The 25,136-nt window shown below is 36.6% G+C and overlaps 1 protein-coding gene across 2 annotated transcripts in view; it reads left to right on the top strand.

Annotated features, from left to right (window-relative positions):
* Positions 1 to 25,136, top strand: part of SMURF1 (SMAD specific E3 ubiquitin protein ligase 1) — a 60,208-nt gene that overhangs the window by 18,751 nt on the left and 16,321 nt on the right. For both annotated transcript variants that reach the window (XM_067534376.1, XM_067534375.1), the window contains exons 2-11: positions 13,457 to 13,495; positions 14,380 to 14,488; positions 15,071 to 15,204; positions 15,348 to 15,413; positions 16,575 to 16,650; positions 17,252 to 17,490; positions 18,314 to 18,398; positions 20,789 to 20,935; positions 21,588 to 21,789; positions 22,804 to 22,907. In XM_067534376.1, coding sequence (XP_067390477.1) covers positions 13,457 to 13,495; positions 14,380 to 14,488; positions 15,071 to 15,204; positions 15,348 to 15,413; positions 16,575 to 16,650; positions 17,252 to 17,490; positions 18,314 to 18,398; positions 20,789 to 20,935; positions 21,588 to 21,789; positions 22,804 to 22,907 — 1,201 coding nt within the window. The remainder of the gene's footprint in view (positions 1 to 13,456; positions 13,496 to 14,379; positions 14,489 to 15,070; positions 15,205 to 15,347; positions 15,414 to 16,574; positions 16,651 to 17,251; positions 17,491 to 18,313; positions 18,399 to 20,788; positions 20,936 to 21,587; positions 21,790 to 22,803; positions 22,908 to 25,136) is intronic.

Genomic DNA, 25,136 nt, shown 5'->3' with positions numbered 1-25,136 from the left:
TCTGCTGCACAAATGGCTAAACTATGTGCAGCCACAGTTGGAAGGGGCCTGGAGGGAACAGTGATTGATATTGGATTTCAAACACAGCTTTATTCTTGATGTAGACAGGGTCAATTGTGGGTAATGAATGAAAATGGCTTTCTCCTTTTTTAGTTCTTATTTTCCTACAGGAAGCCATTCAAACGGTGTTTAGAATGACTAAGGTGTTTGAGCTGCAATAACTTCACTTGGCAGGCTCACTTTGCTTGGTTGAGTGTTTTTAGAATTGGCCACATAGATAGGAGGGCAGTATAACTGTGCTAAGAAGCTGTCCATTCAGTATCAGCAGGGGTTGAAACTGTTCCTCAGGACTCCATGTATAGTAACTAGCTGTGCATCAAAAGAGAGGTAATCAGTCTAAAACTTTTAGAATTATAGATAACTCTTTTAAACTAATCTAGCTAATAGGCAAATCTTACAAGTGAAGATCTTACATGTGAAGGCATTAATACCTTGACATTGAGGTCCTAGCTAAAATCTAAGACTTTATTACTAATCTGGGGGAATTCTTTCTAATGATATGACACAACTGTCCACTCAAAATAAATATAAAAGGAATTCAAGGCTGGCCACTCATAGTTGTGAAGTGAAGTTATACTCATGGGAAATAACTAAAACTGCATCCAGTATGTATATTTTCTCCATAGTGAAAACCAACAGTACCCCTGTTTAGCTGTTCCAGTATCCAAGCAGTATCAATGCCTTAATGATCAGTTATCTGACACCATACCTGGAAATAATATTGGAAGGGAGAGGGAAGGGAAATACTTTGAAAAACTAGACAGCACTATGACATTACTCTCAGCCTTCCATGGTGGTATGCAGCTTTAGGTTCCTTTTGGATTCTTCATTGATACTGGATTACTAGATAACATCAGCTGCCAGAAATAACTTCTTCCATCTACTTCTGGCCAAGAGGCCATGCCCCATCCTTCGGATGCCAACCTAATCATGGTCATCCACACATTTGTTATCCTTGGCTTGACTATGGTAATACATTATACTAAGGAATGAAAATAACATTCATGAAAAAACTCCAGCTGGTTCAACTAATGGCTGTCCACCTCCTAAGTAGCCTAGATCAATACGAACACGTCACCCTAGTCTTTTGGATACTGTTCGCTCCCCATTGAATACTGGCTTTAATGTCCTGATCTTGATATTTACAGCCTTCAATGGGTTGGTACTTGGTTACCTCAAAAATTGTATCCCTTGTTTTCGTGCTTACCAAGACAGCTGTACTCCTCAGGAACAATGGAACTGTTGATTATAAGGGTGAAATTTGTGGAAGCAGGGAACAGTGTTTCCTTGGCAATGGGGCCCATCGCTTTGGAATTCACCTTGTCACGAGGATTGACACAAGTAGTCATAGAACATTTAGTTGGAAATGTAAAAGCCATCTTTTCACCAGAGCTTGCTTACTAAAATATAAATGTGAAAACCAGCTATATACTCTAGGAAATGGGGGAGAATTCCATACCACCGATTGATTAAGGTACTCAAAATCAAGATGGAGGCTGCAGTATTAATACCTAGACATAATAGTAAGTAAATGCAAAATAAATCCGATAAGTTTAAAAAAAAACCAAAAACATGGAATGTGGACTTCTTGAAAAGTACTTCAGTATGTATTTACTTAGAGCAGTGGTTCTCAATCTATTTACCATGGTGGGCTGCATCCAGTACTACCCATATGGCCCTGAGGATGTCACATGGGCCGCAACTGTGTGCTGATTGGGCCACAGGCTGAGAAACATGAGGCTGCTCCAGTAGTAATATCAGATTAATTGAAGAGGCTTTATTTTATAATTTTACTGCAAAGAATAACCCTTAGTTCCAATAACTAATTGGTGTAAGATTAAGTGCTGAAGATATAAAATACTTGCTTACTGTTTCGTGTTTAGACATTCAAAATCTCATTTTAAAATTTCTGTGTCTGATATTTTATGGAGTGAAATTTCCTTCTTTCCTAAATTGATGTCTTGTACTGGAAAACCTTCATTTAAATGGATTTAAGGTGATATAAGAGAATTCAGGGAAAAGTGGGGGGGTGCTAGGATACTGCAGTTATGGTGGTTGGATAGTGTTAGTTGCCATAAAAGTAATTGCTTGTAATTAAAAGTTGGAATATCCCTGTTGGTGCCAGGTCACTTATTAAAATAGCATATCTCATGTGGACTTTTACTTGCCGTTGGATCAATTTACTCTTCTCAGTGTTTAAACAAACTTTAAGATTACTTTACAGTTGTATCTTTTAGCAGAATTAAGGTTACTATTTGCTTCCCCCAGTTAAATGTTCTTATAAAAGCTTTTTTCTTTCTGGTGGCTCTTGATTCTATCATCAGATGTGAGATATAGTATCAGCAGAAGCCAATTGCTAGCCTTCTTTTCACAGTGCATTACATTGCATCTTTTGTTAGGTCTGCTCAGCGGAGTGCCAAGCTTTGACTGAAGTCATGCCTGTATTTTTACTTTAAGACAACCTTCCATGCAAGTTGTTTAACTAAAATCTTTCATTGTGATACATTTAAACTCTCATGGGATGAACTAACAGTTTGCATAGTTTACAGCTTACACATGGTTTAACTGCATACATTTTTGAAATAACATTGTTTGTTTTTAAGCTCTTGCAAATATTCCTGTTGAGCATTTGATGAAAACCAGACACTAATCTGTATCAAAAAAATTCATTGTCCATAAAAATTCCATATAGGCTTATTTGCGTTTAAATACTTTGACTCTTGTATCTTATGTGGAATCAGTGCCCTGATTTTTTTATTGTCTTATTGCATGTATTTGAAAAATAAAATTTAATTTCACATAATTAATTTTTAATATCTATGGAATTCTAAAGCATTGTATCCTTGTCTCTTTTGGTATGATCTTTAAGTAAATTAAATAGCATCTAAAATTGGAAGTTGTCTTTGGAGATTAATATAGTGTATGTGAAGGGCTATCCCAAGCATTATTTGGCTGAGATCCAAATGCTCCTTTGCATGAAGATTTCAGGATTGAAACCGCAAAAAAATGCTTGCCATTTGGATGGTTGTTTTAGAGCTTTGAACATTTGGGAATAATATGATGTCACCGTTGAGAGGGTTGCCTTGTTATATTTAAATGGACTTTCTCAACAGCTTCAACGCGGAGGCTTCTGCTTTCCCATGCAGGACATCTGAAGCCTATGACCAGTCAGGGTTTTGCTATATTTCTATTGATGAGATAAATTATTTGGAGTTTAACTGTGTTTGTGTAAACAGGATCAATGATAATACTTGGCTAATAAGTATAATAGCTAACCATGTTTTGTCCTTGCCAGAATTATATAAACTGACACATGATTCTTTTCCTGTCATCATTTCCAATGTGTTTTGATTTGTGGACAAGACCCCCTAATTTTGTCCAGTTAATCAGTTTGACTGATCCTCTTAGCTCTAAATGTAGTAAGGCATCCTAAAGTGTATAGCGTCGTGTTTTGCTGGAGTCACTCAGCATGCATTTTGTGGGTACTTTATCTCCTACTGAGGCAGTATAGGATAGCCACACTAGTTTTCCCAGTATACGAAGGGAAAAACAAAGATGTTCCTTTGTAAGGACTCTGACTTGGTTGACACATGGATATTTGTCCAAAAAAAAAAAAAAAAAAGGCAGCTGTGTGAACATGACTTGACCCTTGTCATTTGTGTGTCACGAAACGGTCACAAAAACATAATTATACTAGTAGAGTGGCTAGCTGAGCCCTTTGCTTTCAAAAGAGAGAACAGAGAGAGTATCTGATAAAAGAGCAAGATCCAAAATGGTTCATTTTATAACTAATATGTAGTTTTTCAGAAGGCCCTTATGTATTTGAATTAGCACCCAAATGATCCTCTACACACAAGTTTTATAAAAATATATATTTTAAAGAAAATCAGTTTTGAAAAATTTGAAGAGCTTTCAAACTTGTGAAAGAGGTTGAATAATATCTTAATTTCAGTGTACCAGTACATAGCTATCTAAATTATGAGTATTCTGTAAACACTTTCCTGCTAAATATGTATAAAGCAATTCTGAAGTAATTTTGGAGGAATGCTTTTGAATGTTCCCTAGGGTTTCTTTTCCTATTTCTTGTGTCCTTCAGAAGTTACTCATTTATATCCTGTATGAATTTCACTGTACTGTTTTGCTTGTGATCTGCATTCATAAGGGGGTGAGTAATTTAAGGCTAGAGCTTGTATTTGTGGAATGTTTGATTTCCAGGGAAATTATGGGAGAAAAGTCCAGGCTCCTATCTATATATTTAATAATTAATTATATTTTGCCTAAATATTCTTGTGAGTTTGATGTTTTATTAAATGAATGCTGCAGTGCTCTCTGCAATTGACAACCGTTTTATTTAGGTGGTTCTGTACTCAGCCAAAAAACTTAAAATAATTTGAATGAATACTGATAGCATTAACAGCTTGGTAATTAAAGCACCTTGATATAAGTTACCTGACTGACTACTTCCTTAATTTTTTAAAAGAAACCAAATAGTCCTACCTATCTCATAATAAAAGGTAATACAAAGTGATAAATGGCCCTTGCATCGTTGTTAACACTGTTCCTTCCCACTCCACACAATAGGATCTCAATGTTATGTAAAAATGTAGTTTGTCTTAACGTAAATTTTGAAAGAGCTACATTCAAAGATTAAACCTAAGGACAATTTTAATAGCTAAAATTAGTACCTCTATAATCTCAAGTTTTGTATTGAATTAACCATTCACTGTCACGTGTCTGGTATTTATAAAAGTCAAATGCATACTGCTGAAGTTATGGTGCTGGTGTCAGATGCTTATAATATTGCAAAAAGTATCTTTTTTGCTGCTCAGCAAAGGCTGGGACTATGGTATAATGTTAAGAGTATGGGGCTAGAGTCAGGACTCTTCAGTTTGATTACCAGTTCTGCCTCAGACTTGCTTTGTGTGCCCTTGGACAAGGCACATAGCTTATGCAGGTGTTTGTTTTGTATTGATATTTGTGCAGCACTAAAGTGCTCTATATGCACCAAGTGTTAAAGGTGCCCCCTCAAAAATTATTTTTTAAATATTTTTACAAATTTGATAAAACTGAGTTTGGAATCTGTCGTCAGTCCATGTGGATGGAAGAACATATTTTCATGCTTTTAGAATTGTATTTTTTAGTGTTGGATAACTGAAATAGCTAATTTAAGAACTTTATCATGGATTTATTCCTCAAATATTTTTTTATGTAATTTGAAGAAAATTATGTGCTGCACATGTGCAATAAATATATAACCTTCCAACAATTTTTTAATTTTATGGCAATGATGGAAAGCTCTGCACATCAGTGTTTTTATCTGATATGTGCAAACCATTCAGATAAACATTGCTCGTCAATATAAAATTTCTCTTTTAAAATAAATTATTGAATGCAAATCAATATAATGTTATGGTTTAAGAAATAAAACTCCCAAGAAATCAAAAATTGTGGCTACCATAGCAGCTGCAATTTGGGTGCATTGCTTCTACATTGGGGCATAAAATTAACAGCATAAACAGAAATAAAATGCTGCATATATGGAAAAGAATATTGTTACAGCTCTTCTTGCAATTGTAGTTTTAAATTTCCTGATTTTTGTTTAAATTCTCAACTATAAAGTTCAATGTCTACTTCTCAAAATACATATATTTGTATCCAGTTTGACAGAATATAAAGGGGGAATGAGAATATAATGTATTCTCAAATAGTTGAAAGGTAATTTGTGGGCATTTCATAAAGAATTCACTTGATCAGATTTGTTGGAAACATTTGTTAGAAAAGAGGGAAGAAAAATTTGACTTTTTCACTTTTGTTGTGGTTCTGGTAGATGCATTACTTAAGAAATGATTGAGAACAGTATACTCTGCAATGGAAGTATGTGGCTATATTCCCCTGAAATGTCAAGGGAAGCAGTGTAGTCCAGTGAATATAGCATTGAATTGGGAGCTTTGGCAACTGTTTCCTGCTCTGTCCTTTACCCATCTGTAAAACAGGGATATTGATAAGATTGAAAAGGGCTTTGAGATCTGATTTAAAATTGCTATTAAAGATCTAAATTATCTTCATTTGTTTTGTGGGTCTGGGAAACTGTTAAGGAGGGAACATATAGGTAAGAGGGTGACTGAGTAAGGGGAGTAGGTAATGGGTTGGAATTGAACATAGTTAGGGGCTAAACAAGTGGGGCTGGTGAATGGGCACCAAAGGCAGCTCCTACTTTCAAAGACCGAGCTGCTCCAGGAGGAGTGGTGCCTGCACTAACCAGGCACTTCTGGCTTCTTGAATTTCTGTTACAGAATAAGTAATTGTACAGTGGGAGTAGGGAGGTTCTTGGCACAGATGTGGAGGGGAGGACACAGGGTTAAAGTGGATTTGTTGTGTTGGGGGCACAGGAGGATCCTGGGTTAAGTAGTACATTTAGCTAGGATTTTAGGGGCATTTAAAGAAATATTTAGGCTAGTAGATAAGGTTTTGATCAGGCACTAATTATGGGTGGGTAGAAAGGCGAACAGATGAGGGAAGTTAATATTAAAAATGTTTCCATACCTACTAACATCTCTTGACCAAATTACATTTGCATAGGTTTGAATAAATGAAAATTGACTTAATTCATCTACCAATTAATCTTCCTCTCTCTCCCACATAATTAATTCTATAACTTTCACATGCCCCCCCCCCGCCCCCCCCCCCCCCCAATTTATTCTCTAGTCCCCGAATTCTGAAATTCACCATGTGTGCACAAAGGCCCAATTCTGTTTGCCTGCACACATTCCTAATTCCTTCTATAAATCGCTGCACAATTCTGTTTAGGACTCCAGTTAATCCCTATCCTCACGAATCAGACCTGCCCCACCAATTAGCCCTATATTCTTCCCCTTTTTGGTGTTTTATGATATTAAAGGTTAAAATATTTCCAAAAGTTTGGAAAGCTAGCCAAACCTTCCATGTATACAGGATGTACAGATGCAGATTTTAACCACATATTGCTGGTCACTGCCATAGTGTTTTGGTTTTTTTAATATCAGGAATTGTAAAGACAATATGGTTCAATATGTGGTAATGTCAGGTTGAAATTAGTTCAAATGGAGAGAACTCTACTATTCGCAATTTCTTTTTACGCTTATGTAGGACTGACCAGTTCTTATTCTTTTCTAACTAGTTTTTTTAATGCACTTTTAATCGCTAGTTATGGCTTAATAAAAATGGCCCTTTCTGGGTGTGTGGTTTTTTGAATATCTCTTCAGAGGTGCCTACTGTTTGTAGATGGATATGTAGAGTGACTTTCAACCCAGGAAAAAAACATGCTTTGAATCCTACTGCAGCTTACATAAAAGGGCTGCATAAAAAGACCTAACTATCTTAAATCTAGCAACTGTTCCTTTTGAAGCTAATTAAGAGCAAACTACATAGGAATGTAAAGGATGACGTGTTGTGATTCAGTCCTGTAGCCTAGTTGAGTTCTAGTTTTAGTTTAGGTGGGGTGAAATGTCAGAATATGGTTTGTACTATATTTCCACTGAAGCCTGTTCCTTGCTGCAAACTATGCTCTCATTGTATTACCATTCTCCATCATGAATGCAGGTCAGTTATATGATGTTTGCAAAATATTCTGATTAGTTATTGCATGGACATCTGTACAGGTTTTCAGTTTGCCTCTGTTCTCTGGGTTTTAAATATCAGAGACCCAAATATTTAATTACTGAAAAGATAAATACACACAACCCTCTGAAGTCTTTCAGAACCTGAAGTGCAAAACTGACTCTGAATTTTTAAAAAAATATTTTAAAATTCTCTTAAGTTATGATCAAAAGAACAAAACAAAAATGAAGCAGAGAATAGAAAGGATGCCGTAGGTTTCGTGGTGACAATTTAACTTCAATTTGCAAATAAAATTTTGTATTTTAGTATTGATGTGATTAGTCCTAGAAACTCTATTTTTGCACACACGGTGCCTTCAGCAATATTCATTTTCCATTAAACTATTTCTCCCTCCATACTCCATCGAACATAAATGATTGCCAACCTGGAGGAAAAAAACCCTTAGAATCTTCATGTGTTGCCTAGTTGTGGAAATCAAAACAGACATTTGTCTGCAGTGAAGCCTTTTGTAAGGGCATGCACACAGAATGAGAACATCAAGCAGAATCATTCTCACAAGCAGTATAGGGAGGATTGCTGGTGGTATTCAGACTATTTTCCACATAAAATACAGTGAACCATTTGGATGAGAAGGGATTTCATTTAACAGATTCAGCTAAGGTTTTTAATCTTGTGCCACAGTACTGTGGGATTTAATGTAGCATGTGGTGGACTGCTGCTAATTTTTAACACTTAAAATACTTTGCCATTGTAATCTGCCCTCTCAGAAAACTTGTTCTTTTTTCCTGCATTTTAGCTTTGAATAATAGAACACATTGCTGCTTATATTTATTTTTAAACTGACTTTTTTTAAGGGCAGAAAAACACCAATTTGGGAAATAGCCCTTAAGCCAGAACGTATAAATAGTATAGCATTCGTTTGTGTTATTGTATAGTAGTGCCAGAAAAATTCTTCATAAATAAGTTGCCACTGATTCTTGTGTTTGCAGGTTGCATACTATGTGAATTCTGGAGGCACTAGTGGAGGTATTATTTCTGTGTCTTGAGCCAGGTCTACATTAGGAGTGTTTTGCTGGTATAGCTATACTGGCAAAGTGCTCATAGTGTGGATGCGGCATATACTTGCAAAAGCACTGTTTTGCCAGTATAACTGTATCTACACTAGGGGCTTTTGCTGACACAATTAGACAGGTCAGAGTTCATATGTCGTTGTACCCCTAACCACATAGCTATGCCAACAAAAGCTTGTAGTGTAGACCTGACCTCAGATACACTGAGGCTTATCTATACATACTGATGATGCAGCTGTACTGCTGTAGCGCTTAGTGAAGACGCTATCTACGCTGATGGGAGAGCTCTGCTGATGGGAAAAGCCCCCCGGCCAAAATAGAGCTGTCTTCACTGGGATTTCAGTTGGTATAACTGCGTCCCTCAGGAGTTGTGGAGAGTGATGTAGTTAAACCAACGTAAGTCTGTAGTGCAGACCAAATCCAAATGTAAACTGCGTTGTAGCCCGATGTCCTTGTGTGATATACTGTAATATTCATTACAATGCATGCATCAGTTATTTTGCTTATAGGATTTTCTGTCTCCAATTTTTACTCCTCTCTTCCCATAAAGAAGCTTTCACGGTAGTCATTTGTAAATAAGAATTTAAAAACTTTCGCTAAGATCTTTAATGCTATTAATAGAAAAGACCTGTTGAAGCTCCTACTCTGTGCTAACTAACTTTCCCTCTGATTATGGAGGAAAAGTCTAGACTGGTGTTAGATGTGTAAGATTTTACCTGAAAATATTTTTCTGCACCCTTGGGTCCACTAATCTGGATTAATGCCTCTGACTGAGAATACAGAGGGTTACACACATCTTGGAATGCAGTAATCAAAAGTGCATTTATACGAACAAAAGTAATCAACTATAATACCTGATGAAAGTACAAAGATGACCAAAACGGCTCTGCAGACATCTTCCACTAAAACCTCCCCCTTTTCTGTACAAGAAGAAGTGACTATTCTCAGAGTATTTGTCTTCACTGCAAAGTTAACTCAAGTAATAATGCAAGTATTATTCCTAGTTAGAATCCCATCCCCACACAAAAACCCCTGAGTTGAGTACAGTGGTCCTTTTAACACAAGTTGCCTGGCGTGAGAAGGAGCATAGGCTAAAACTCAAATGAATATAACTTGTCAACTGCTAACATGATCTTTCTGTAGCCTGGATGCAGGTTAGCACCTCTGGTATGCTTGTAGTCCTCCAGTGCCTTCCCACAATTTCTTCCATGTGCCCAGAAAGGACAGATAAGTTCTTCTACAATTCATTGAGAGAGAGTTCAGAATACCTCTGCATATTGCAGCAATAAGAACTGTGGCGTGTGCCCCCAGATGTCTTAGAGCCACATAAGAGTGAGTATAACTAGGCCGTCTGATTTTTCATTTAAATTGACAAATATCAATAAAACATCCCTTGTACACTAACGTATTGCACACTAATTGGCTCGGGTAGACCCTTCTGGTACGTACTCAAGGTTCCATCGTGTGCTTTAATATAGTGCTGTTTCAAACTGTACTACGGTAAAAGAGCATGAGAGACTGTTAGTGAGATTACTCATTATGAAATATACAAAAAGAGAGGCCTAAAAACCCTATTTTGGGGGCATCTATGTAAAACTCAAATTGTAAGAAATAAATCTTGAAGAACAGAAGCCCTAAGTATAACACCGGTGTGGATACAAAAGCTGGACTTGAGCTCAGTCAATTCAAGAGGAGTAACCTGAATAGATAACTTGAATTAGCTCTGCAGTAAACACATACCCAGAATGAGCAGTGACGCGAAGGAAAAGACACTTTCCATACCTTCTGCCAAATATGCTTCCACGGTAGTGCTTTGCACATCTGGTTCGTGTGGCCTTGAAGCCACTCCTAGAATTGGCAGATACTTGCACAAAACCTTGTATCTGAAGATCCCCAAACCCTCTATAAAATATTACAATCTAGATGTAAAGGCTAACTTTGGGGTGGAATGTAGCAACCATTAAAAATGCTCTTCAGTGCTACAGAACAGTTCAGGACAGAAAGTGAAGAAAACTCTATCCTGTTGAAACAATGTGGGGGCGTATTTTTGGAAGGCATAATGTAAATGACCAGCGTGCCAGGGTTAACACCCCCAGTACTTTTGCAGCAAATGCAAAGAGATTTTTTTCATCTTGATAAGTGGTATGTAATGCTCTGGCAGCACAGTGCCAATGAGTAGTCTACCCTAGTGCATCCTGCCAGAAGAGTTTCACTGGTGGTACTGTACTTTAAGAAAAAGTCTGGCATAAGCACAGCCTGGAAGGGGGGAAAGCCCATCTACTCAATCACAAGCACCACTTCCTGCTGTGGTTCCCCACCAAGTGCCTTTGTCACCTGTGTATTTACTTGGATATAGAAATCTGAGGGTTTTTTTAAGTGAACCTATTGATAGGGCAGTTTAAAAGCATTTTTGCTTCAGTGAGTTTAGTGTGTAAATAGTGGCATGAAGCCAAAGGCACAGCTCAGAGAAGCTGGCTGTTGAGACTGCTTCATAAAGGTATTTTTGGAGCATTGACTGTTTTGTGGCAGGATTTTTGTGTTACTAAAACAAATAATTTTTTTAACCTAAAGCCAGTGGCAAAGAAAAAATATTAAATAGAGAATCTAATTTTTCAGTAGTTGGGAGCTGCAGTGCTTTTATTCAGGAGCTCTCCAGAAAGTAGTGCAAGAAAATAGCACAAAACTTGGGTCAGTATGAAAATATTAAGGTCTTTCACTTGTGTCTTAGGACATTTTCCCTCACACCTCAAATAAGCTTTCAGATTGGTGGTGAGAAGTGGTGTGAGAAGCTGAACAAATCTGTACTTTAAGAGGATTTTTTAAATTAGGAATTTCAACTAACAGTCTCGCACTTTGGACTCTAATTTTTCCTAAATTCACTTTTTTCCTGTTTATTGTCTTCTTTTTCCTCTTAATCATCCCCAGCAGTGAAAGAAAATTAAATTTTGGTCTGCTGTGCTCTCACATAATGATATGTTGTTGTAATCCTATTTTATTTCAAATTGTATCATCTGTGTTCTAGTAAGTACAACGCTTCACAGACCTGCAGATTTTTCATTTTTTGGTCAGTGGGGAAAAAAAGGTTAGGGATAAAGATACCTGTGATCTGATATCCAGTTTAAAAAGACATTGTTGTGTTGATAATTGTATTAAAAATTATTTACCTGTTGCTGCAAAGAATGTAAAAAATAATTTATTTTTGCAGTTCATTCATGTTGAATAGCAAGCTAGTCTGGACAGCTTCACTTGGTTTATACATTCATGAACTTATGCAGTTCTGTTTTCGATCATGTTTGCTCCTTGACAGCCTCTTCCTCCACTTTCTGGTTGAAGTCAGATGCTAGTAGCATTGCTTCCAGCACAGAGCTGTTTCCAGGAAGCTGAAAGGGTCCCAGCAGAGGTGTGCCAAGATTGTTTTTCCCACACTCTTGTTCCCAGTACCTTCTAAGTCTAGCTTAGCCAAGGTGAAGGTGCCTGTGTCTATGATCCCACACTTCTAGGGCCGATTTTTGTGTAGGATGGGAATCTGTTAGCTGCAGGGTGGGAAAGAGATGAGAATGGATGTTAATAGTCAGAATGATGCTATACGCATTATGCAAGCATCCTGCTACATGTGTCCAGAAATCTCATTCTGATAGATAGGGGATCTTCTGAACAAGTGGTTAGTGACGCATAAATTGAACACTGGTTTATAGCTAACTTTCTTTCTCTCACACACCCACCTTAAGTAACACTTAGAATGCTTGAAGATATTAAAGTTAATATTTGACAGTGGTTATGCTTCCTAGCCTGGTATAAGAGTTCATTGAATACTGGACAATTCCTTTGAACTGAGACTAAATGCTGATCTTATTGAACAGTAGAATTAGGATTGGAGGACCTCAAATAAGTGGATATAGTCAGACTCAAGTCTTTCCTTCCCGTACTTCACTTCTGCTTAAGCCGCTTCCCTTTTCTGTAGAATTCGGGAGAGACAAATGATGTCTGATTTGTGGCTCTTCAGAAAGGTGATGGAGAATTTGATGTCTTTTTTGGCTGTGTTCCCTTTGATGGGGTCTTGTCATATCAGGGCAAAAAGATTTTGTATTTGAGACCTCTTTAGTGCTATTGCAAGGTGTGCTTTTTTTCTTTCCTTTTTTATCTTGTTTTATGACATGTGAAAATACTTTGGCAGATGAATTAAATTCTGGTAGATTGAGGTAGATTAAACTGGTTCAGTAGGAGGGTAGGTGAAAAGTTTCAAAAAAAGTTACTGGTACAGTAACAACTGCTTGAAAAACTGACCAACAATCTGAATGGATGGACCTGAGGCAAGAGAAGCCATTTTTGTGGGTATAAATGTAAAATACAGACAGCTCTTTCTGCATTGGAAAGTTCCACAAAACTGGCACACTTTGAAAGGCACTGAATTCTGTCTTTGTCATATTAAACGATGAGTGCCAGAAATTCAGAAAGACCAAATTTCCTTCTTTTTCGTGTGCGTGTGCGTGCGCGCAGCATTGAGATATGAGGGTAAAGGCAATAGGGGATTAGTTTAATTGCCTCTTCAGGTGAGTGCATGCAGAGACTATGCTGATTCTAAATTTTGAGGAAAAGAAGGAGGCAGTGTTCATATTTAGTTTGTTCAAATTTTTGGTGTCTAATCATTATGGGTGTTGAAGATTTTTTTTTTGTTTAAAAAAAAAAAAAAAGGTTTTTAGATATATTAATCTGATATTTTTGTGTTGCAGTATTATGTGCCAAGAATCTTGCAAAAAAAGATTTCTTCCGTAAGTAACTGACAGATTTCTAATACTTTATGGTATTGTTTTCACACTTGTATTTTTAAACTATAAATTATTATCATCCTAACTGCAATACATGTCTGTTTCCCTGTAAGAGAGTTAGGGATAACTTGCATTACTATTTAGGTTCATATTATTCTGATAGAGACAGGCAGCCTAGACACAAGACTGGGGGGGCCCAAGAATTCCTAAATTCTAGTCCTGACTCTATTACTGATGTGACCTTGGACAAGTCACTTACCTCTGTGTCTATGTAAAAGAGGTATAATGCCTATCTCAAAAAAGGTGGTCACAATGTTTGTAAAGCACTCTGAGGATATATAATACTATACAAGTGCTGTAACCTAAACATCATACTAAGGAGTGCATTAGAAATGCATACATACTAATGAAGGTATTTGTTTAAATGATATACTGTTTTAACTTAAGCAATATTTAATGTTTTTTCCCTAAAGGATTTCAAAATTTGCTAAAGGGTAGAATTGTGTTAAACAAAACTGCATCATTAAAAAAATCATCCTAGGAATGGCAATTGATTGTTTGTATTTAAGTTACAAAAAGAATTTAGAATAACTGTAAATTTTCCTTTCAAGAATGTTAGAAGCTCATGGCAGAATTGGGATAAAAAGGAAATCTGAATCAAAAAAAAAGTACAAAAGTCAAATTATGGTCACCACTTTATTGGCCCTATATAAGACTACAAAAAAGGTAGATTGCTGAAATTGAAATTTGTTGTGATGTATGTGTATTTTCTTGATATTTTTCTTTCAGTTGGTGATACATTAAAAATGGCTTTCTCTCTCTCTATATATATATTTAATTGTTAAATTGGCACTGTGATTCTAATAATACTTTTTCCCCCTCCATAGGACTTCCTGACCCATTTGCAAAAATAGTAGTAGACGGGTCAGGTCAGTGCCATTCAACTGACACTGTGAAGAACACATTAGACCCCAAGTGGAACCAGCATTATGATCTGTGAGTTACTTATTCTGTAAAACCTCATTGCAGGAGTCTATCTGGAAAATAAAGCACAAGTGTAACCAAGCCACCTTTTTTCCATCAATTAGCAAGAAGAGCCACTCTTGCTGAGGAAGCTTGACTTGTAATCATTTGCAGTTCTTAAAATATTTTTGAAGGGTTTTATTTTTCTTTTTTAAAAAAATGTAGGCATGATTTTAAAGCATCTAGGTGTTTCAAACACAGCATGAATGTTTTGACTCTAAACTTGGATAGATTCCTGTATTAAAGTTATTTCCAAACATTCTCCTTGTTGCAGTGATTAAAATGTTTTCAAAATAATAAATCTAAATCTAAAATAAGTTTTGGACATTAATGAATTTGTCTGTAATTAACTAGGGCTGTAGTATTAAGATGCTGTGTAAAGTTACAACACTCTAATTAATGCCATAGCAAGATTAAGTGTTTCTGTATTTGATAAAGTGGCATTACCAAAATACATCAGAAATCAATCTGGATATGGAGCAAAGTGCAAATATTGTAGAATATTAAGAGCACGAGTTTGAATTAATTTCTTCTTCTAAATATATGTTCTTCTAGATATGTTGGGAAAACAGATTCTATAACCATCAGTGTATGGAATCACAAGAAAATACACAAGAAACAGGGAGCTGGCTTCCTGGGGTGTGTCCGTCTCCTTTCTAATGCCATCAGCAGACTAAAAGATACTGGATGTTAGTATTTTTTTTTTTTTTTTTTTTGCATGCATTTTTAAAACTATTTTTTGCAAAAGTCCTTCTGTTTGAGTTGTGAATATTATCTTTATCTCCAGTTCAATATTTGCTTGGGTTACGTTTTTTTAATTGTTCTTTTGCAGACCAGCGTTTGGATCTATGCAAATTAAACCCCACAGATACTGATGCAGTACGAGGCCAAATAGTGGGTAAGAACATTCCTGTCTATATAAAAAGAAGCAATTATAGTTTAAACTTTCAACTCCTTGGATTAAAACAAGATAGAGAGATGCTAAAAGGGAAAAACTTTCCTAAAAAAATCTTTCAAACTTCATTTCCTGAAGTCACTTATTGCTTCTATTCCCCCTTTCTGTGTTCCTTATACTAATACAAATTAGATGTCCTGTTTACTGTAAATGAACAGCGACTAAGCTAGATCATTTGAAAATTGTTTCATCATAATCTAAATTGCTTTCTTCCAACTGGTAATTGTAAGGGTAATTTTTGGATAAGTAGGGGTGAAGGATTTGGTGGTAGTTCAGCTAATTAGGGTAAACTTTCTCCATGGAAAACCAGTTGTACGTGTAGGGCCACAGTGATATATAAAAGGAATTCAGTGGTATTATTAACTATCAAGGAAGATAAATTGTGATATAAATATTTTGCAGAACACTATTTTTAAGACACTTTCCTGAGAACACCACCTGACAGAGAACTGTTTTAACATTACGAGTAGCATGCCTGCTTATCCATCTAATAGTGTGAGCTGGTGATCTGTGACTTGGGGTACTTAAAAATGAAGAAAAAGTTTGTTTAATCAATTGTTGATATTTTTCTTGCGCTGTTTGGAACATTTAGCCCAAATTTTATGCTATTGTTTTGTTTTTAAAGCATTTTGAACTATGCCGTTAAGTTAAAAAAAAAAAAAAAAATACAATCAAAGCTCCATTGTCGTTTCCTAACTCCTCTTCACTGAAGGAGGAAATCTGTAATTGACAAAAACTTTAATTCTCCATTGTGGTGACATCTAGTGGTGAATAGTGTTCTAGTTCCAGTCATCCTTGACTTTGTACTTACAGAAGAGATTTAGAACCTTTGTGCATGCTGATAAATAAAAATCACCCACATTTATAACAAAGTAGATGCTAGCTTGGGTTATTGATAGAGAAGACACCACCTAGCTTTTGGAACCATGATGCTAGTAGTTTGCATTTGGGAAATCAAGTTACTATCCCTTTTTTAATCAAAAACACTTATTAGAAATATTGAGTAGTGCAGATGTGAACTATTGATAAAATTGATGCACTCTCAGAATGGCAGGATTTGTCTTCAGTATTCCTTTTTATATTTTTATGCTTTTTCTATTTCAGTCAGTTTACAGACACGGGACAGAATAGGCTCAGGAGGTTCTGTAGTAGATTGTAGAGGGCTGTTGGAAAATGAAGGGTAAGTATCACATCTGATAATTCTGCTGAGTATTTAGTTTCACTTAATTCCATACATTTAAGTGAAAAATGGTATTTTTGTTAATACTGTGTGTTATACTTACGAAAAATAAAATCTGGAATTTTTGTGAATAGTAATGCAACCAAAGTAATTAAGAAATGGTCCTGAGATATAGATATATCTATTTCCAGACCATTTCTTAATTAATTTGGGTGCATGACTCTTCACAAGATATAATTATATGTAATATATTTATACACGTGTGCATGTACACACACATACATTGAATTAAATTTATATTTATAAATGTATGCATGTATGTATATGTCAAATTTAATTTAATATGTATGTGTATACACTCACACATTGAATGCAAATATATATATAAATAAATTTCATTTCCAGTTTACCCAGCAATTCAGTTGTACTGAGATATACAGTCTTATGCGGTGTTTGCTCTAGAGAGTATCAGAAAAGTGGGGTATAGTGTGTGGCACAGAAGTTGCAGTTCATTCAAATCAAATAATGGAGAGGAAGAAAATTAGCCATTTTTGTAGGCCAACCTGTATTGTGTTAATTTTGTGAGCGTCCCTGCTTTCAGAACGGTTTTTGAAGATTCTGGACCTGGAAGGCCACTAAGCTGTTTTATGGAGGAACCAGCACCATATACAGATAGTACTGGTGCTGCTGGTGGAGGGAATTGTAGGTTTGTGGAATCTCCTAGTCAAGATCAGAGGCTTCTGGCACAGCGACTTCGAAATCCTGAAGTCAGAAGTCATGTACAAACACCTCAGAATAGACCACATGGTCATCAGTCACCTGACTTACCTGAAGGCTATGGTAAGAGTTTCCAGAACTGTACATTTGCTGAATTAATTCAGAAAGCTTTATATATAAATTTCCTTAAGTTTAATATAAAATACCTGCTTTACTTGTTAGTACATGTAATGTTTGTGTGTCTGTAATGCTCTGTATTTAGGGATATGAGATAAGCAGTACAGATGTAAACTGAAGAATGGCTGCTTAGATACAGCTACTGCAAGAGACACTTAGAGCTGATAGTAAACTAAACATGAGTTTGTGGTGTGATGCTGTTGCAGAAAAGCTAATGCTAAATTGGAATCTTTATGCATGGAGAATGCATGTAAAACGTTTTTAAACTAAAGGAGTAATGCTGTTTTGCTTTCCCCACAGCATATTGTGTGTAGGGTTGAAGCCCATAGTTAGAACTAGGAAAACTACAGGAAAATATAAAGGCAGCAATGAAACAAGAATCAGAGGATAGGATGAGTGGGAGAATTAAATCTTACCTAGGAAAAAGAGAACACCAGATTTTGGAGCAAGGCAATTATCTAGTTAATTTAAAAAAAAAATACTCACCACAATATAGAAGAAGAGAATTAGTTCAAGGCATGGTGATCTGAAGTTAAGAAAGGGAAAGCTAGGCTTAGATATTAGAAATAGTTAAAGCAGTTGGATAGTGAAACATATTATTGAGGCAAGTCCAAAGTGCAAGAGATCAGACTGGATGGCTCAATTAATCTCTTCTCTCCCTGATTCTGTTGTAAAAGAATATGCTTGTAGCTTTAAGAAACTGCTTATAGATTATTTTAAAAATTTATAATTTAGAATAATTAAGGAATATTTTCCCTCCTTTATGTAGAACAAAGGACAACGGTACAGGGACAGGTTTATTTTTTGCACACACAGACTGGAGTTAGTACGTGGCATGACCCCAGGATACCAAGGTACGTATTCATAGCTACACAAACTCAGTTATTTTCATCTTATGGCAGCTGATGATAAGAAGTGGTTCCTACTCTGGAAGAGAGCAGAATAAGGAATCGCATATTTCTTTAGTGACTTTCATTCAATCTCCTCAGGACATTTACTTGCTTATTAATTAATAATTAACTACCTGCAACTTTTAAATCATGTAAAAGCATCATGTAACCCTTGCTGAGATCACATTGATAAAGCACTGATGTGACTGATCCTTTTAACAAAGTTGCAAATTGCTTTACTGAATCTGACCTAACATTTTTCTGAGGCTGAGACCAGTTTAATGCTCAGCTGAGAAAAACTAAACTCTACTGGCTTTAAGCTACTGACGTCTGACTTCTGAATGGTTCGTTGATGTCTTCAATCATAGTGTTGCTCACTTTTTATGCAGCTGAAGCAGAAATATTTTGCCAATTCTGCACTCTAGGTGCTTGAAAAATTACTTTTAAACTATTAAAAATTCTCCTCATGTCAGACCAACAAATTGCAGCTGGGAAAATATGAATCATCCACAAAATTAATTTGGTAAAGTTTCTTTAAAGAATTAGCCTGTGATAATCCAGTCTTTTGTGACTGTAAATATATATTGCTGGCTAGTTTCCCTGAGATCTGCTTCTCCATGATGTTCCTATGGGCTGTCCAAAGCCTGAAAAGTGAAACTATGAAAGACTGTAGCTTCCTACTCACTGTGCTGACAACATAACTGATGGAGTGATGCAGAATACTGGATAGATGAATCAAGGCACCAAACTGCAGAGGCAGGCTTTCAAGAACAACAGTTTAAGTACACACGGCACAGTGTCTTACAAGCGTCGATAATGTTGCCGTATTTTTAGCAAAGGTGGTTCTTTTTCTGTACCTGTTTTGAGACAAGACTCCATAATGAGTGCAAAAACTTGTCCTTGCCATTCAGCATATATGTGCACTAAAAATTGAATGCAATCAGATCACTAAAATACAGTTTCAGATGCACAGCTGAACACACAGCCATAATTGTAATCTTTTAGAGAGCCTAACTAAGGCCTGTCTAGTCCCTGCTTTTTCCTGCCCTAAGGAAGCTTACAATGTACAAAATGTGCTTCCTCATAGCCTCAAAATCCATTGATATATGTTCATAATATATGGCTAGATTTAGGAATATTCCCATTTGAAATATCTGTGAGGCAGCCTCTTGAACCTCAGGTAAAATTTGCATCACAGCAGCTGTCTTTCACTTCCTTATTAATCAGAAAAACTTGGCTGCCTAAATAATAGTCTTCAGTGCCTCCACCCTTTTTTTGCCCCTACTAGTATCTCCCCATACTTAGGCTGCTTGTGTTCTCTACCTTTGCAATTCTACATGTGTAAATGCATGCTGTCAATGGAATTGAAATGTTACCTGAAAGTAAGTGAGCTGTCTTCAGTAGTGCTGGTAAAGAATTATGTTTAATATTACCTAGAGTGAAAAGTACAATGTTGTCAGCAATACCTCCCTGAATGAATGAGTTGTACTGAAATTATTAATCATATGGTTAGAATCAGAAACTTGCTAATTAGAGGTGAGAGATCTCCATGCCTGCTTGTACTTATTTTTATCACTAACAGTATCAAAAAAATAGTGGGAATAATCAGCCACCTCTGCTTTTAACAGTCTGGGTTCTTAGACACTGTAATTGATAGTCTTCAATTTCTGAATGGTGGTGTTTTTTTGGGAAGTGTAGCCCCTGTTAGTGTTTAAAGGAGTTTCCTTTAGTGTCTTTATATTGGGAATCATCTTCCATGAGCAATCCCTGAGTCAAGTTTACACCATTCAAAAAAATATTCCCCATTTAATTGCATAACCAAGTATCCATATTTAGTTCTCAGTTTGTCTTCCATTCTGACCCTCTGGCACCTAATCATTTTTATTGCTGTACTCTGAATTCCTTCCAATTCCTCAGTCTGTGTTAAAAAGACATTCAGAAATTAATTCAGTTTTCCACGTGCAGTTGCACATAGGGTCTATTATCTCACTGTTCTGTGATGTGCCTCTGTGTGTAGCTCAAAACTACACTGACCTTTTTTTTTGCTGCCATATTGTATTGCAAACTCATGTCTAATTTGCTTTCTGCTATCACTCCAAGGAATGCATAGTATTCCTGGTTTTCAGATATATCCCTCCTATTTGAATTCTGAGTTTCTTGCATATCAAATAAAACAAATTAAGTGGACTCACTCTGGTTCCTAAAAGGCATGTGTCCACATCACAAACCCCGGCTTACTGGGCAATCTTTCCTTGCCTTGATGAGCACTACATTCACTCATCTTATTTTCAGAGTAATTTGTTTTTCTTTTAATTACCAATACTTTCTAACTTTTTTCCTTCTCTTCTCGTTAGAGACCTTAACAGTGTGAATTGCGATGAACTAGGACCTCTGCCGCCGGGTTGGGAAGTTAGAAGTACAGTGTCTGGAAGAATATATTTTGTAGATCACAATAACAGAACCACACAGTTCACAGACCCAAGATTACATCACATCATGAAGTAAGAACTTCACATAGAGAATTCATATTTTAATTTTAGACTTCTGTGTTGAAGCATCTTTTAAAAATAGCTTAGCTTTTCTTTGTCCGGAATCAGTCAATTTAGGTGTAGTGCTGTAACTCTTCGAGACCAGCAGATTTTTTTAAACTTAACTATAGATTCTGTATTTACTACCTCATTTTGTGCTGTTTGTTTTATTTGTATGGAGCCCAAGTAAAATGCAGTGAGAATGTAGTGTGAAGCTGTTTCATTTATGAAGTTCTTATGCAACTCTGTAATGGACTGTCATGGCCCTTAAAGTGGTGTCAGTGTTGGAGAAGTCAATGACATTTTTCATCATTGTTCAGTCAGCACTCAATGTAAGCACTAGGCAACAATGGATAATATTGCCTTTCAGAACTTCATAATTAATATTATTACCATGATCCATTGAATGGGACTATTTGAATTATTTCAGTTTTTGTACGTATCCTGATTTGTTACAGCTTGAAATGAAAGATAGCAGGGCTGCAGTAATTACCCTGCTAAAGCCACATTCTGTTTCCGTTAAGTATTAATTAAAAGGGTGTCTAACTAGTTCTTCCATCACATTATGCCACATTTTCTACTCCTATGCTTTTAGAGTAAATATTTTATGTAATTCCTTTCAAAGCCATCAATGCCAACTAAAAGAACCCAGCCAGCCTTTGCCAGTCCCGAATGAGGGGTCATTAGAAGATGGTGAGGAGTTGCCTGCACAAAGATATGAAAGAGACTTAGTACAGAAATTAAAAGTCCTTAGACATGAACTCTCTCTTCAGCAACCCCAAGCTGGTCACTGCCGCATTGAAGTATCCAGAGAAGAAATATTTGAGGTATGTAGATTTGTGCACTGCCAGTTAGATGTGAGACACAAATGCTGCTGTTAGTTTTTATGTGAAATTGCTCTTTGCTTACAGTGAATCTGATTCATCCTGGAGTAGGCACTGAAGCAGACATGTTAGCGCTAAGGAGATAAAACTACAGTAAAATGTAAGCTTGGGCTACAAATTTGCAGGATTATTTTTTTTACTGTAAATTTATAACTAGAGAAGGGCAGGTAAAATACCACCTCAGAGTACATTGAATTATTTGTCTGGGTTTGTTTTCGTTTAACTTTCTGTCTGGGTAGCAGACCTTTCCTACCAGTAAGTTTCAGTTTGTGGTTAGAGCCATAGCTTGTTTTGGGTACCTCCTCCTCCTCCTCCTCCCCCCTCCCCCTTTAGGAGTGTAGGGAAGTAGGTCAGAAACTGTCACCCAACTCAACACTAAAAGGATTTTTTTAAATGTAGTGTAGCATAGTATGAAAATATAACATTGAGGAATATGCTGAAAATATGTGGTGGTATGAAAATGTCTTCAGAATGTGCAATACAAAAGAAAGTCTGTCAGTGTTTCCACACTTGTGCAGCTTGTCTTGTCTCACTGAAACCTTTTTTCTTTCTGCAACCTTTGCAGCAGACTTGATCCTCTTTAAATTCTTGAATGCTGTAATTTTAGATAATTTGACAGTCCATCTCTGTCGTTGATTGACATTATTGCTTGTGCTTTTCAGCCATGTAAAGATTTACTTGGAAGTCTGTTATTATTCTAGGAATGGATAACATAAGAGCATTTATACATGGAAAACAAATCTGAATTTATGGAATCAAAGACTATGTATCTTCTTCTATTTAACATTAACATCAGTGGGATGTTATTGGAGTTCACATTGACACCAGCCATGAAAAACACTAATGGGGAAATCTTGACTCAAATGGCAACCTATATGATGCTGGTGTTCTGTAGTAGACTTGTAACCATGGAAAGGAAAGAACTCTTATTTGTAATATATATATATATATGTATAGGAGTCCTACCGTCAGATAATGAAGATGAGACCAAAAGACCTGAAAAAGAGGCTGATGGTGAAATTTCGAGGAGAAGAGGGTTTGGATTATGGTGGAGTGGCAAGGTGAGATCTGGATTTCTTAATCCTTTTTGTCTGGAATGTTTTAGTTTAACTGTGAAACAGCCTTTAAAATGCTTAGTGACCTACACCTGTTGCCACCACTGACACACTGTGAGAATTCATCTTTACCCTGACCTTGCCTCTGCTAAAACCTTTATTCAGGTCTTAATCACTTCCTATCTAGATGGATGCTGGTCTATATCTTTTATGATTTGCCCAAATCTCTGCATACAACTTCATAGGATCCAGAATTATGTAGGTGGGACTACTCTTTTGTTCCAGATAGTGGGACAGTATAACCCCCATTACTTTCATAAAGTTTCTGTTCATCTCCAAATTCAATCAAAAAACTGACTTCCCACAAAATTCTGCTTGTAAAATTGTCTTGTTTGCTTAATTATTTCTGGTTTTGCCCCTCCTCTTTCATGTCCCATCAATGCCTAACAATTGGAGGCTGCATTTTTACTTGTACTGTGCTGTCTGTGACTCTTTCTTCCAGCATCTTAGTACCTCTGAGTCATTTCCTCTTTAATTGTTACCTTAAAACCTTGGTTTTTCTTAGTGTGTCACTTTGTTATACTGTTCATTTTTGTATAATATCCTTTATGCAAAATATTTACTGTATGATGTTTGCTTTGCTGCTGCCTTCCCTCTTGTCTTTTATTACTGGAAGTGTGGGAAAATATAAGTTGAATTGCAGGTCACTTTGAAGGGAATACTGTCAACATAAAACTGCCACTTAAGTCTGAAATTTTTTTTTATTAGTAATACCTAAAAATTCTATAACTGAAATAAATCTCATTTCAGCTGTCATACTTTATAGTGACACTTTTCTTCAGGATTGTCAGCTTTGTGTGGTTGTCACACAGCAAAAGGAATTAAAATAACTTATTTTTAACTAGGAAAATGTGATTGTAAATCTACAACCCATTGGTGGGGCAGATGTAGTACTTGAAACTACTGAATCCTTTTTTAAAAAACAGTAATTCAGGTTGATGTCCGTTCAATTACATCATTGGCCTGAAACCTAACTTTTCCTCAAAACTCAGTTTTGTGTGTGTTCTCCAATGTATGCATATTTAAACCCATAATTTTCAAACTTGAGTGCTGAATTAAGGCACCAGTGGGTAAAATGTTCAAAAGCACTCACGTGGCTTAGGAGCCTAAGGTCCCTGGAAGGTCAGTGGGGCGTAGGCTCCTATGTCAGCTAATCACGTATTTGAAAAAATACCCAAATCCACATTAACTGCTCAAAAACTTTAATTCGTAGTTAAGGTTACCCAATGGTGCTTCATGTCATTCCAGAATGTGGAGAGTGGCTAAACTTAAACCTCAAAAAAAACAAGTAGTGAAAATTTAAGGTGTGTGTCACCCGTGCGACACAGCCTTAACTTTGCCTCCAGGAGCTGGCAAATTGCCACTGGGAATGGTTTAATAAGGATGGTGCTATTATTAGACATGAAGAACCATTAAAAATATGCTATTGGTTGTGTTGTGTTGTGTTGTGTTCCAAATCTGAATTACAGCATTTATATGCATGCACTTCAACTTCATTCACTGTTAGGTGTAGCTGTATTGAATGGAGGAGAGAGATTAGTTGGCGCAGGTTAACAGAACTGTGGCTGGGATATAAGTGCATGTATATCTAGAGAAATCAAGTACACTTCATTTCAGTGCTCACTTTTCTAATTTGTCAGTAGTATTGTACAGGGATCATCATACCCTGGGGATTGTCAGCAGTTTATCATACATGACTGATCTCCTGGGTTTGCTGAGGGAGAAGTGAAGGCAATGTCTCAGAAGTAATCCGCAGAGCAAGGGTGAAGGGGTAGTAACATTTAGCAAGCCTGGGTGGTTTGTGTGGAATAAGTTAGGCTCAGTGTCAGAGTGTAGGCCAGGTGTAGGTAGCTGCTGTACACTAAGCCCAACTTAAACCCAAGTTTTGCCTTAGCAAAAAAAAAAGATGTTAGACCTTGGCCTACAGTGCTCCATGTGTGCTGCTCCCAGAGTGTTCTGCCGCATCTGTCCAGGTAGAGTACTAGTATGTGTCGGGATGTAATGTAGGGAGGAAGGGGGAAACAGATGGCTCTAGTCCCCTTTGAAGTATGTTACTGGTGGGGAATGTGCCCAGTTTCCTCCCTTATGGTTCTGTTCTTTTAGCACTTCAGAGCTCACTGAGAGCAAAGGTCTCCTACTCAGCTAGGAATGGTAGAAAAATTACATTTTTGAAAC

This window comes from Emydura macquarii, unplaced genomic scaffold, assembly GCF_026122565.2.
Source record: "Emydura macquarii macquarii isolate MOO-44397 ecotype Brisbane River unplaced genomic scaffold, CSIRO-AGI_Emac_v2 contig_3390, whole genome shotgun sequence".
NCBI lineage: Eukaryota > Metazoa > Chordata > Testudines > Chelidae > Emydura > Emydura macquarii.
Note: the sequence above shows the minus strand (reverse complement) of the source record. Positions and strands in the feature narration are given on the sequence as shown.